This window comes from Protopterus annectens, chromosome 6.part0 (assembly GCF_019279795.1).
Source record: "Protopterus annectens isolate FY-2018-M chromosome 6.part0, PAN1.0, whole genome shotgun sequence".
NCBI lineage: Eukaryota > Metazoa > Chordata > Ceratodontiformes > Protopteridae > Protopterus > Protopterus annectens.
The window spans coordinates 1,295,771,887-1,295,787,024 of NC_056737.1; the positions used below are offsets into that span (position 1 = coordinate 1,295,771,887).

At 48.0% G+C, this 15,138-nt stretch overlaps 1 protein-coding gene across 4 annotated transcripts in view; it reads right to left on the reverse strand.

Moving 5' to 3' along the window:
* ORC4 (origin recognition complex subunit 4) overlaps window positions 1–15,138 on the reverse strand; it is a 693,897-nt gene that overhangs the window by 98,705 nt on the left and 580,054 nt on the right. For all 4 annotated transcript variants that reach the window (XM_044074865.1, XM_044074866.1, XM_044074868.1 and 1 more), the window contains exon 11: window positions 1,816–1,924. In XM_044074865.1, coding sequence (XP_043930800.1) covers window positions 1,816–1,924 — 109 coding nt within the window. The remainder of the gene's footprint in view (window positions 1–1,815; window positions 1,925–15,138) is intronic.

Below are 15,138 nucleotides of genomic sequence, written 5' to 3' on the forward strand. Positions count from 1 at the left end.
AACTGGTCTCTTAGGGTGCATGATTGCTTTAGACTTGGTGAAAGCCTTGATGGAGAAAGAAGAGGAAGGTCTGAAGACAACTTGAGTGGAGGTGGACCTGTCCACATTCTGTTTCAACGCCAAGAGTGGCTTCGGTATCTGTAGTCGGGGTGTGGGCCGAGGAGCCTGCGACCTCGGGTACAGGAGACACCGCCAAAGATGTGTCGTCAGTAATCAGGGGCTGCGTAGGCGCCTCACTGAGAACCGGACCACGTGTATTCGGCTTTGGCGTGGTGTCGGTAGAGGCCGCGGACCTCGAGTGTCGGTCCTTGTCTTTGCGTTTTTAGACAAAACCGGAGTCGGAGTATCCTACGACATGGTATAGTTAAATGCTTTCCCAAAAAAATGCTGGGCGAACTCCGCCCGACACTTAAGAGTGCGTTTGTTGAATGTAGCACAACAGTGACAGACCGAGACGTCGTGGTCTGGGCCTAAACAAGGTATACAGAGGGAATGGAAATCCTTATGCGGTATTTGCTTCCCACAAGAAATACAATTATTAACTGTCTGACATCGGTCTGAGGCAAGAAAAGTTTCCCCAATGGGGTACTTAGCTTTTAAGAAGACTTCGGTTTCCAAATTTTTCGTAATCTCAGGAGCTGGCCGACCGGCACTTGCGAACTGCTTCTGCTTCGGGCACCGCGCAGCAAGAAAGACTGAAGAAAATGGCGTCGGCTGGTTCTTTTATACCCCTGTCGCACTGACGTCAGGGAAGAAGCGACGACAACTGACGCCGGACCTAGACTTTGGAATTCGGCCGACAGAGGACCCGCCTGACGGCAGGAGAACCCATCTGTTATGACTGCAGCTGTATGCACGATGAACATCTGGGAGCAGTCACTGAATCCCCCAAAGACGAACACCCTTCAGGAAGGTCTAACACAGACAAGTGCTTGGTGCCAAAGCCATGGCTTAAAACTCAATTCCAACAAATGCATTATAATACCTTTTGGGAAGTCTGCCACTCTGCATAACTACATCATAAATAAAATACCCTTAAAGGCAGATTCACTATTCAGAAATCCAAGAACTCATGTAGACAGTAGCCTAGCCTTCAACGAACATGTGAGCTAGGTAGTAAGAAAATCCTTTATGTTGCTCAACTTATAAGCAAGGGAATGCCATCTAGGTCCCGACAGGTCATCTTACTCAGCACTTATCAGACCCATAAGGGTATACCACCATCTTTGGACCTGACCAGACGCATGCTGCAACTCAAAATATCCACAAAGATTCCTTACAAAAGTAATACGGGGGTAAACAATATCCTACACTGACCTCCTCACAGCTCTGTCTCTTTGCTCAGTATTGTGCAGACTTCTGAGAGGAGATCTTTGTCTGGCATACAAGGCATCCCTGGATTCTGTTTTGATGGACCATTTGTAAACCCACAAAACAAGCCCTCAATTTTGCTTGCAACATAAATGGAACATGTTGGACAGAAACATAACTTTCTCAGAGAATTCCCATTCTCTAGAGCAAGCTCCCCATCCATATGAAGCAGAGTTCCTCTGTATCCCTATTTAAACACAACCTGGACCATTGGATTGGTAACTGGAAATTCATCTCTGGTCTAGCTTCTAGGTGTCTAGTGGACAGAGGCAATCAATAAATCAAAACTGTGGGTCACATTTGGGTTACATGGCTAGGCTTAATAAGGGCCCTAGCGGTCATTAACCTAGTATACACCTATGAACACATCAGTGGGCCATCTTTCAAGAACTGCAGAATACTAAGTACATTCAGTAAAATAAGAAAATATTACTGCATACTTACCATGCAGCAAATTTGCTTTTGAATCCATACTGCGTACTCTATAAGCTTCCAGTAGGGCTACTGATGTGATGAATGGGTTAGACACAGTTACTTGACTCAGAGCAAGCATCTGGAGAACAAAAGTTTCAAGTTTTTGTTTAAACCCAACTGTCTTTTTAATGCCTTGTACTCTTGTCAGAGAATAAGAAAATGTACTACATAACTAAATAATGCAAAATAATGGCTGCAAAGCCACAGATGGGAGAGAAACTAATTTAAAAAAATCAACAGGAACAGAACACAATGGTCATATTTTTTGATAAAATGTCAAGCCTAGTGTCACAATTATATGATAGCTTTCCCAAAGTACAGTTTAAGTTCACCAATGAGCTGTACCAAAATGCGCTCATATGAAATGTCCAGGAACAAAGACATTTCACAGCTTAACTAAAAATCTCAAAATACATATATTTGGGTCTAAAAGCACATACTTGTATTACATGTATTTTTTAATTGCTTAGTCCCTACCTTCATCCATACTGACCTTTAATGTCTACCCTTGTAATTACTCAAGTGAGACATTTAAAATATTCTCAATACAAAGCAACAAAGAAAGACGAGTATGGTATTGTGCTGCTACTCACACCCTATGCAGACAACCAGTCACAACCTGTCATTTGAAAGTCAAAGCACGCAATGCCCACTACGTATAGAATGCCTAGCTGACTACTCATCCATTTACTCAAGGGTTGTGACCCAAAAATCTAGTGTTAACAGCAACCCAGTGGATGCTTGATTTCTACAAGATGGTCTATTTTCCTTCACTGATATAAACACTTTCACTGTACCAGCCATATTTTAGACAGGAACTGAGGTACTGAAGAATAACAGCTGGAACTGAGACAACAGCTACAGGAGTGAAGCAGCCCATCTCTTTGCAATGCTGACATGAAATGAAGGACATACAAGTCAGGGAGAGTGCTCACACAGCAGCCTTCACAATACAAGTGTGGAACCTGGAGAAAGATATAGCAGGCTCTTGTTTTGGTGGATGCTCATTTCAGCTGCCCATGGTAAGGTTTAAAATGCAAGTGAAAAATCACCTAAATGCTGACTGGATGATGGTCATGCTACAACTAATTCAATGTGTACGAGAATAAGTACAATACAAATGATGTAGCAAGCAAAGGGGGAGAAAACTGTCAATCTCGTGCATCAGACACAAGCCTACAATGTAAAAGTGGACTGAAACATGAAATATAAACTAGGTAAAGTTTACAACTACAGATATTTTCTTATTTTAATGCATCTCAGAAAAGCATAAAAAGTTGTTGCGTCTTACCATGTTCCATCTGTGTTGTAGATCTTTATTCTTTCATTATTGTCAGGACTTTGGTTCTGTCCTCGGAACTGACACGGCCATTACAAAGCTCGCGATAGCCAAAAACTCTCAGCAAAGACCTACCCAAAACTGACAAGGCCATTACCAAGCTCGCGACAGCCAAAAACTCTCAGCAAAGACCTACCCAAAATGCCCCTCTTATAGTCTCTTCAGATCGAGTTTGCCCACCATTATAGCATAGAAGTAATAATAGTGATAGTAGGAGGCTCTGTCTGAGAAGACACCTTAACTAATAAAGGAAATCCTCAAGTCCACCAGGAGTCCAGGCAGGGGGAAGGAGGGCAGGAAGTAATGAATGAATAAAGATCTACAAAACAGATGGAACGTTATGGTAAGACATAACTTCTTTATCTGATGTTGTAAATATTTATTCATTCCTTACAGTTAGGACCAAGTCCCCAGCTACTTGAAGCCAGGGTGGTCTTAAGGAAGGACATTCCTGAGCACCATAGAACCAAAAGATGCTCATTCCCTGGAGGCCAAATCCAACTTGTAATGAGTGATAAAGGTATGAGGTCTTGCCCAAGTGCTGGCTGCACAGACATCATCCATAGAGGCTCTGGAATGAAAAGCCACTGAAGTAGCCACCGATCTAGTAGAGTGAGCCTTTATTCTGGAAGGCAAGGACACTTTGCTCTGAAGGTAGATGAAAGTAATGGCATTTCTGAGCCATGAAGATAGTCATTTTGGAAACAGGCTTACCCAATCTGGGTCCTGCAAAGGTCACAAACAACTGATCCATTTTTCTGAAAGATGTAGTTTTGTCCAAGTAGAAACAAAGTTGCCTATGAACATAGAGGGTATGCAAAAGATATTCCCCTCTATCTGAATGGTGAGGAAAGAAAACTGGTAGATTAATAGATTGATTAATGGAAAACCCGGAAATGACCTTGGGCAAAAGGGAGGGGGGGGGTCAGTACGTAGGGACACTTTTTCCCTATGAAAAATCAAGTAAGGTCTCCTGACATTCAAGGCCTGCAACTCAGAAACTCTTCTCACTGAAGTAAGGGCTACTAGAAGCAGAGTTTTCCACAACAAAAATTTTATATCACAGGAGTTAGAAGGCTCGAAGGGGGGACTTGTTAACGACTGAAGCACCAAATTCAAGTCCCATGGCTCTATAGGAGGCTTGACCAGAGGTTTAATATGTAATACTCCTTTCATGAAGGTCTTGCACAGTCGGTGTGACAGATGAATCGTCAATTCCATTGTGGAAATTTGCAATAGCTGCTAAATGCACTGTAACTGTCGATGCTGAAGCTCCTGCATGCAATATGGTAGTCGGGAACTGTAGGATCTTCTGAACAGGGATGGAAAAAGGGATCTATGTTATGTTCTTTGGCCCATCTAGAGAACCTAGTCCACTTACTAGAATAAATTTTTCTGGTGGAAGGTTTGTGCGAAGCCAGAAGAATCTCACGAACAGGGGATGAAATATCAGGTAGCCTGGCAAACATTGAAGTGGAGAAACCAAGCTGTGAGCTTGAGGCTGTGGAGATTGGGGTGAATCAGTCTCTGAGGATGAGACAGCAGACCTGTGAATCAGGTGAGGCCACAGGAAAAGGAACCAGACTTGACGAGGCCAATAAAGGACAATGAGGATCACTCTGCTTCTCAACTTTTGAGCTTTCTGTAGGAATTTTGGGATGAGAGGAAATGGGGGAAAGGCATACAGCAGACCTTAGGGCCAATCATGCATCAGAGCATCCCTCGTGACTCCCTCTGAGGGGGGGGGGGATCAGGGCAAAACAGCTTCTGCATTTGTTGTTTAGGGGAGAAGCAAACAGGTCGCAGCAAGGCCTGCCCCAACTGCAGAAGATCTGATCCATTATTATAGGATTGAGGGACCACTCGTGAGGCATCAAAATGTCCCTGCTCAGATTGTCCGCAATACGATTGGAACTCCTGGGAATGTGTGTTGCTATGAGAAAGCTGTTGGAAGCCATCGCCCAATGCCAAATTCTCATGGCTTCCCAATACAGGGGGGTAAGACGTGGTTCCGCCTTGTTTGTTGATGTACCAGATAACTGACATGTTGTCTGACTGAACTGCAATTGTCCCGGAAGGAAGGGATGTGTGGAACACTTGCAACACTAACTGAACTGCCCTCAATTCCAAGACATTTATGTACAGTTGGCCTCCATGGGGGACCAGGTGCGTTGGACTGCCTTTCCCTGGAAATGCCCCCCCCCCCCAAAACAGGGAAGCATCCGTGGTAACTGTGGCCCTGAGCTGGGGAAAACAGAATGGTCGACACTAAAGATTTGACTCTGGCTTCATCTACCAAAGCATTTGCTTCTTGCAATGACTTGTAAGGCATATCATGTGGTCGAGTAGGCGAGTTAAAAATCGACCATTGTGATGAGAAGAGCCACTGCAATAGTCTCATGTGCAACCTCGCCAGTGGTACCAAGGTAATAGTTGCTGCCACAGAGCCCAACAGTTGTATTACAAGGCATGGTGGCACAAATGTCTGTGAGAGGAGGACTTGAATCTGGTTTCTTATTTTTGAAAGCCTGTGAGGAGGGAGAGAAGCTTGACAAGATGTTGTGTTGAAGATCGCTCCAATGAATTCCAATGATCTCGATGGAGACATGTGGGATTTGTCCGTGTTGATCGTGATACCTAGGCGAAGAGCAAGGCTTTAAGTGTAAGAGAGACTGAGAATGAGAAGATTCCTGGATGTGGCAATAAGGAGCCAATCGTCTAGATATGGAAACACCTGGAATCCTTGTACTCTGAGATGAGCTACTATGACTGCCATGCATTTGGTGAACACTCTGGGGGCTGTCGAGACACCAAAGGGCTATACCCTGAACTGATAATGATTGGCTATCAGCCTAAGCCGAGAAAAATCTTGGAGCGTTTGTCCATCTATGTGGTAATACGCATCCTGGAGGTCTACAGAACACATCCAGTTTTCCTTCCCCAGAAAGGGGAGAATGGATTGTACCGTGACCATCCAGAATTTTTGAGGTTTGATGAATTTAATAATTTGAGATACAGGACTGGTCTCCAGTCCCCTGTCTTTTTTTGGCACTAAAAAGAACAAGTAAAACCCGGACCTTCTTTGGTCTGGTGGGACTGGTTGGATGACTCTGTCTTAGCAGCTTTTAAATTTCTAAGACTGCGACCTCCCTCTGACCGGGTAGGACACTGGGGATATGTTTCACAGGTCTGGGGGTGAGGTCGAAAGGGATACGATAGCCTCTGGATATTACCTCTGACCCACGCATCCATTATGAGTTCCCAGGCCTGTAGGTGCAGGGAAAATCGACCCCCCGACTGCTTCCAGAGGAAAGCAATCGGCCCACTGTTCAGGGGCACTGGAAGGGTCTGCGAGAGAAGGAATCTCTAGCACCTTGGTTAGGCGGACCCCCCTCTGCCCCAAAAGGGGCATCTTCAAAATGAGTTGCCCCCTCTGTCGCGGGAGGATTGCTTGTCACGAGTGTCACAAAAGGGTCCTTGGGACTTCTTGAACCACAATTTTCCTCCCCTTTGATTCCTGGAGTAGGACCTCTGGTGATGGTGGTGGTGGTGGGGGGGGGGGGTGGAAAAATATATGCCCATAGAAGACAAGATCTTTCTGTCTTTTTACTATGTGAAAGTCTCTCTCTTACTTTGGGAACAAAGAGAGAAGATTCATCAACAGGCGCGTTGACAAAGGAAGATTTAAAGGGGTCCGCGAAGTCACACAAACTCATCCAAGCATGTCATCTCATAACGATGCAGCTGCTCAAGCTGCCTCCTCGGTAGTGTGAGAAATCAAGCGCATTGAGGAGTTTGAGATAGATTCCAAGGTAGCTAGCTGAGAGGCAATGGTATCATCCACCTCCTCAGGCAGTACCTCTGCCAAAGAGGCAGACGTTTCAGAAATGTCTCTTTAAAGGCAAGTAAAGTGTGCCAGGTAATTCAGCGACTGGATGTCAAAGGTCGCTGAAGTGTAGGTCCGCTTCCCCAGTCTGTCCATAGCCAGAGACTCCCTGCTCGGGGGATGAACAGTGGAACTATCTTCCATCAGTTCCTTCTTGGTGGCCGCCACCACGACCATGGAATAGACTACCAGTTGTTTGGACCAATTGGGCTGGTCTTCCGGGCTGGACAAAATTTTATCTAGACACCGGGGGACAGGTTCTATGTTGTCCGGGGCCTTCCAGGCATGCTGCACAATAAGTCGAATGAGCTCATCTGCAGGTGGGGTCACCCAGAAAGTAGATGGCCGAGCACAGAAAGCCTGCAAGAACACAGATTCCTCCAAAGGGTTGGTAGGTTTCCAGTCTCCCCTATGCTCGAGGATCACGAGAATGTCTCCAAATGAGATGTCTTTCAGAGAAGACCATGGGGACCCTTCGCCCTCACTGCAATCAGTGTCCTCAGTGATGGATTCCTCAGGGGAATCAAGATGCTTCCTCTTGCAAAGTTTCTTCTGGGGTGGCTCCCCAGTGGGATCTTCTGAGGAAGACTCCGGAGAGAGGGTTCCCTTGGAGGGCAAGCCTTGCTGCTCCCATGCTTGAGGTTCCACAGTAGGAGGGTGAGACAGCTGCAAGCTAGAGGGGGTTCTAGTTCCGATGCCAGTGGTGTCAACTGTGAGCCTGTTGAAAGGATCCATTAGCTGGAAAGCAGGCCCACCAGATGAGGTATGGGGGCCCGGAACAGAGAAGGATGACCTCAGAACCGGGGTCACACCCCGCCCTGAGGAGCCTACCTCCAGGTGAGGAGCTTTGAGAGGACTGGCAGCTGTCGGGAAAGTTGTGGCCACAGAAAAATAAAAATCGGCGCCGAACTAGGTACCACGGTGCAGACAGCCCAATCACTGCTCCCAGTGTGCCCCAGTTCCAAAGGAGCCATGGCACCAAGAGTAATCTGTGCTGACAGGGAAGACTCCGCTGTCAGCGTCAAGACAGTATGTACCGGGATGGCCATCGGTACCGAAGTCTCTGAAACCCAGGTGGCGGTCAGAGGAGGACAGACAGGAGAATACGCCGTGAAAGCTTCAATACCTGGTCTGGGTGGTTAATCCTCTAGCTACCAGAAGCTGGTCTACAACCTTCACTACATCCTGTTCTGAAAGGCTCCTGGTGGATCTGAAGGACGCTGCCGATGGGGAGTCTGCTCTCTCAAGAAAGGGACTAAACTGCTGTCCCAAACAGGGGTCATATGAAGGAGAATATCTAGTTCTTGGAAGGTGCTCTATCTTCGGAACTGAAGTAGTCATTACCAGAGGAGCCATGTAAGACATCGGCACCATGACCAGGGAAGGTGTGTATGCAGGTACAGTAGTCGGGAGCCTGTGTCACAAACAAGGTTGGCACAGTGTGAGACGGTGTCAAGGTCGGTACAGTGGAAGTAGTCTGAGTCAAAATCAAAGGCAGCACAGAGGGAGAAGACAAGGACCCTGGTGCCGATGTTGTCTGCGCCGATGGTGTGGGAGAAGCCCGGTGTAGACTCTATTTCCAAGGAAGACTGGGATATCAGAACCAAAAAACTCAGCTTCTCCTTATGTCTTTTAACATCTTTATGCTTAGGAGATGGTGAGATCTCCGTCCCAGAAAGAGTGAATGTTAAGTTGTCAATCTCGCCTTCATTCTTGCTGGATGGGTTCGGAGCCGATCCTCGGCTCCGACTCGGCACTTGCTTTAGCTTAGGAACTCCTTTTACCAGCTCGAGGCAACCCTATATCCCATGATGCAAGGCGGAACTACCTCAGATCTCGTTTGCCGCTTAGCGAAAGAGGTCTCCTTTGCCAGCTGAGGTAAGTGATTTTCTGGTAAAATCAGAAAAAGCTTAGTTAGGAATTTAATTTCCCCTTTTAGTCTTAGTATAGTCTGTAGTATATTACAGCCTACCCTATTCCCTCCTTTTCAAACTTTATAACCCTTTTTATAACCTTTAGTATAAAGTTTTTAGTTAGGCCTAAAACCCTATTGGTTATAATCCCTTCCTGTGTGTTGTGTGTAGGGGATTAATTTTGTGTGTTTGTTGGGGTTTTGTGTGTGTTACTTCCTCCTAGGATGTCTAGGGAAGGCAAGGTCTCAGGCTTTAAGAAGTGTGACCAGTGCTGTCAGAAAATGTCTCTGACAGACCGTCACACTTCTTGTGTGTACTGCCTGGGGCCTTTGCACCTGCAGGACTCCTGTGCTTTGTGTCACGCTTTTACCCAGAGAGTCCTGCAGGAAAGGAGGAATAAGCTTATCCTCCGAGGCTTACTTAAGCCAGAAGGTTCTCCCTCTAAAGCAGGGTCTGGGAAACCTTCTAAACAACCGAAGGCTCAGGCTTCAGTATCCAAGCCTCCTCCGGTGGCTTTGGCTCCGTCGGAGCCGAGATCGGCTCCGGCTGGAACCGATGCATCTACCGTTAAAGTAGTAGGGTCGGCGCCGGCTGGCTCCAATACCTTCTCTACTGTGGCCTTGTCGGCTCCGGCTGGAGCCGACACTTTATCCAGCATCGGAGCCGAGAAAACTTCGGCTCCATCTGGAGTTCAGGGGACTTCGGCTCCGATGGCTTCGACCCGAAAGAGATCTCGGTCCCCTTCGATACTCAGTATCCATTCGGCTCCGGGGTCTCCTCTTTTGTCGGAGCGGAGCCATCGGAGCCGATCTTCGAGATCTTCCAGGCTGTCTGACCACGACTTAGAGAGGGTGGTAAGCAGGCTATTGAAGTCTCAGGCACTTGCCCAAATGCTCCATAGCCCGTCTCAACAGACTTCGGCTATAGCCTTACCCCTTGAACTTCCTCCTCCGACTCCACACCAGAGTTCGGAGCCGGAGCTTCTCGGGACAGCGACTGTTTCGATGCCGGAGCCGATACATCCTTCGGCTCCGTCGTCCTCGGCTCCGATCTCCTCCTTGAGGCCTTCCTTGGAGGGATCCGGTCATCGGGTTTCCACTGTCGGCTCCGAGGGGGCTAGTGGCATCGGACCCTTGTCCGACCCCGCTCTCCCTCTCGGGGCTTCGGCTTTGGTAAGCTCGGCACCGACATCGGCCTCGGAGCCTTCCCTCTCATTGGAGCCGGGAATTCCTGTTTCTTCGGAGCGGGGATATTCCGGTCTCCCGGGGAGGGGAGCCTTTGAGGTGATGAGGAGTGTCCTGGCCTCTGAGCCTGGTCAACGGTCTATCCCTCTAGCTCCTCCCTCATCAGTGCCTGCAGATGCCTCTTGCCAGCCTCTTGCTCTCAGGCCCAGGGATCCATCGCCCCAGGTTTCCCCACTGGGAATTTCCTCCTCTTCTGAGGTTTCTCCTGATCCTGCAGGGGAACCCCCTCGGAAGAGGACGTGTAAGAGGAAACACACAGACTCCCCTGAGTCTACTACATCTGATACCGACTTAGATGAGTTGGAGGGTTCCCCACAGTCCCCCTCTGAGGATGTCTCCTTTTCAGACATCCTTGAGCTTCTCAAACAGAGGGGGAATTGGCCCTCCATTGACCCCTCCGAGGATGAGTAGGTATACCTGGAGGCTTTTGGATCCCGACCCTCCACCTCCTGGGTGTCTCCGCCTTTCGACCCACTTATGCAGGTAGTGGCTCGGAAGGCGTGGGCGGCTCCAGATTCTGTGGAACCTGTCCCCAGAAGACCATCCAAATTCATTACGGCCCCTTCGGACAAACAGTTCCTTTCCAAGGGTGTCTCGGTGGATGCTATGGTGGTGGCGGCTGCCACTAAGAAGGAACTGGCGGATCCTTCAGTACCTGTCCATCCTCCTAATAAGGACTCTAGGACCATGGACAGGTATGGAAAGCGGATGTTTTCTTCAGTGACCTTTGCTATGCGTTCGCTGAATTATCTTTGTCACTTCACCAGGCTTCAACGAGATATTCTCAAGGAACTGGGAGTAGTAGTCCAGGATCCTTCTGCTGCTGGGGCTCAGGAAAAGATTGCCTCGCAGCTTGCAATCCTGAATTCCATATCTAACTCCTCCATGCGGCTCGTATCCTATGCGGCCGATGGAGCGAGCAGGGCCGCAGGCACAGGAGTTGCTCTTAGACGCCAAGCCTGGATGCGGCTTTGTAATTTTGCGGACCCCTTTAAGGCGTCCCTCACTAACACCCCCTTTGATGGTTCGGCTTTGTTCGGACCTCAGGTGAAGGATACCTTGACCAGGTGTGAGCAGGACGGTAAAACTCTTTCTGCCGTTGGAGTCCAGTTTTCCACTCCTTCTAGACCATACCCCAAGGGTCAGAAGGGGGGGGGGAAGATGTGGTTCCGTAAAGCCCAAGGAGCTACACCGGATGCATGTGGTCAGTTTACCCCCAGAGGCAGAGGGGGTAACAATAATAGACGCCGCCCTAGAGGCAGGGGGGGTCCTCAGAACCAGGGCAACAGGGAGTCTCTTCCTAAGAAGCCCTTTCAGCATCCCTGAGGTGTTGCCCGACTGTCCACCCTTGGAGGCAGTCGGGGGAAGGATTTCGCTGTACCCAGTAGCCTGGCAATCCCTATCTCAAGAGATGTGGGTACAGTCGATCATATCTGAGGGTTACAAAATCCCTTGAAGGTTTCCGTACCTCTACAATCCCTTCCAGACATCTCACCCGGTCAAAGGGATTTGGCAGAACAGGAGGTTTCAAAGCTCCTAGAAAAAAGAGCCGTCCAGACTATGCCGGCAGACGAGGTAGGATCCGGAGTCTACTCGAGATTCTTTTTGGTCCCCAAAAGGACGGGAGATTGGAGACCAATATTAGACCTGAGCAATCTAAACAGATTTGTCAAGAAGGCAAGATTCCGGATGGTCACGCTTCAGTCCATTCTGCCCTTTCTGGGCAAGGACAACTGGATGTGCTCTATAGACCTTCAGGATGCGTACTATCACAAAGATTCACAGACGCTCCAGAAGGTTTCTCCACTTTCGGCTAGGGACCAGTCATTACCAATTCAGGGCACTGCCCTTTGGCCTCACTTCAGCCCCCAGAGTGTTTACCAAATGCATGGCAGTGGTCACAGCTCAGAGACGTCAAGGATTCCAGGTGTTTCCCTATTTCGACGACTGGCTCCTCTCCGCCACCACCAAGTGTCAGCTTCTTCAGTCCAGAGACTACACTCTACAGCTTTGCAGGAGTTTGGGAATTTCAGTAAATTTCGAAAAATCTTCTCTGCTGCCTTGCCAATCTATCACCTTTATAGGCGCAGAATTAAACACTGTCAAAATGTTAGCCAGACTAACAGATCAAAGAATTCTGGACATCCAAAAATTCGTTCGGCTTCTTTTGCAAAGCAACAAGATCAAAGCCAGATTTATACTGAAGGTTCTAGGTCTGATGGCTGCGGCCATTGTTCTTCTACCACTGGCTCGCTTCCACATGCGTCTTCTGCAGTGGATGCTATTCACGCAGTGGTCGTACCACAGTCTCCCGATGAGGCACGAAGTATTGGTAACACAGTCGTGCCGAGCTCATCTGAACTGGTGGATATCTTCCCCTCTTCTTCATCAGGGCCGACCCTTTATTCCCCCTCCTCCAGTTGCCACAGTCACTACGGACGCCTCTCTGATCGGGTGGGGGGGGCATTATCAGGGCAGGATGGTCCACGGGACGTGGCAACCCATAGAATACCATCTGCACATAAATGTCCTGGAGATGAGAGCAGTGCTTTTAACGTTGCAAGCCCTCAACGACTTTCTTCCCACGGGGACTATTGCAGTTCAGACGGACAACATGTCCGTAGTCTGGTACATCAACAAACAGGGCGGGACCAGGTCCTATCCGTTATGTCGAGAAGCTCTCAGACTTTGGCAATGGGCGATCGCTTCTCAGCGGTTTCTGATAGCAACGCACATCCCCGGCAAGTCCAACCTATTAGCGGACAGGCTGAGCAGATCCATTCTGATGCCTCACGAGTGGTCTCTCAATCAATCTGTAGTGGATCAGATTTTTCTGAAGTGGGGCACTCCTTGTTGCAATCTTTTTGCTACTCCTCAAAACAACAAGTGCCCCGATTTCTTCACTCTCTTTCCCCTTCCAGGCCAACCTCTGAGAGACTCTCTAACCCAGGATTGGCCCCGGGGACTTCTGTACGCTTTTCCTCCTTTTCCCTCGATTCCACAAGTCATTCAGAAAGCCACCGTTTTGAGAGCCAAGTTGATCCTCATTGCCCCATATTGGCCTCGACAAATTTTGTTTCCGTCTCTGCATCGTCACCTTCTGGTGCAGCCCTGGCATCTGGACCCAGTTCCGGATCTTTTGATCCACCAATCGGGTCAGCAGCACCGGGCCATTCATTCTCTCAACCTCACTGCTTGGTTGCTCCACTTCCTACCCTAGCCAGGCTACCGATGATTTCGGACTCACAGAGACATTTTAGTCTCTTCCTTGAAGTCGTCCACTAGGACTGTTTATGCTAGCAAGTGGCGACATTTTTCTATTTGGGCAAATTCCAGAAATATTGGCCCCTTTACTGCTCCTGTACATTCGGTTTTAGATTTCCTGGTGGAGGTTTTTCATTCAGGATCCTCGTCATCTACAGTCAAAGTACAACTGGCTGCTATTTCTAAGTATCATGTTGGCCTGCATGACAATAACATTATGTCTCATAGGTTATGCAAGGCCTTTCTGAGAGGAGTTTTCCTCCTAAAACCACCTATAAAGCATCCTCCTCCGCAATGGGATCTAAACTTAATGTTGGCATCCTTGATACTACCTCCCTTCGAACCGTCTGCTTCATGTTCTTTGAAGTTATTGACCTGGAAAACTATATTTTTACTGGCTGTCACTTCTGCAAGAAGGGTTTCCGAGATTCAAGCTCTCTGCATTCGTTCCCCTTATCTGATTTTTCATAAGGACAGGGTATCATTAAGAACTAACCCTTCCTTTCTCCCCAAAGTCGCATCTCAAACCAACATTAACCAATCTATAGACCTACCAGTCTTTTTCCCAAACTATTCCGACAGAGCTGAACAGAAACTGCATTTTTTGGATGTCCATCGTCAGCTCAGGTACTATTTGCATAGAACTAAACAATTCAGAAAATCGGACCAATTATTTGTCTCCTATGCAGAAAACAGGATAGGTCTTCCAGTATCTAAAGTGACCTTATCCAGATGGTTGACTTCCACTATTTCCTATGTGTACTCTCTCAGAGGAAAACAGCTATCTTCTAAGCCAAAAGCACACTCAACCAGGAGTCTATCCACTTCTGCAGCCTTTCAGGATAGACTACCCATTGATACCATTTGTGCAGCAGCTACTTGGGCTACGCCCCATACCTTTGTCTCTCATTACAAGTTGGACTTGGCCTCCAGAGATAGGGCCAGTTTTGGTTCCACAGTTCTCAAGAGTCTGTTCCATTGAGCCACCCGGGATACAGGTGCTAGGGACGCGGTCTCATCCAGCAAGAATGAAGGCGAGATTGACAACTTAACATTTAGAAGTTATGTACCTACCATAACGTTCCATGTTAGTTGTCTTCTCTCGCCTTCTTTCTTGCGTCCCTCCCTCCTTCCCCCTGGCCAGATCTTGAAGAGTTCCTATTAGGTTGTTTCCTCCGGAGCCTTCATATGAGGACTTCTATTAGGAACTTGTGTTCCTAATTATGTTAGGATAGTCTTTAGCAGGGTAGGTTAGCTACCAAACGAGATCTGAGGTAGTTCCGCCTTGCATCATGGGATATAGGGTTGCCTCGAGCTGGTAAAAGGAGTTCCTAAGCTAAAGCAAGTGCCGAGTCGGAGCAGAGGATCGGCTCCAAACCCATCCAGCAAGAAAGAAGGCGAGAGAAGACAACTAACATGGAACGTTATGGTAGGTACATAACTTCTAATTTTAACATACCCTTAAGGATAAGTTTGTTCTTGCGTTCAACCAATGTACGGTTGCTGAAGCTAGAACAAATGTCGCAAGACACATTAAGGTGGTCAACGCCCAAACAGCAAACACACCAGCCGTGACCGTCAGAACTGGCCAACATACGCCCACACTTATCACATTGTTTGAAACCAAGTTTGGCCTTAACTGCCATA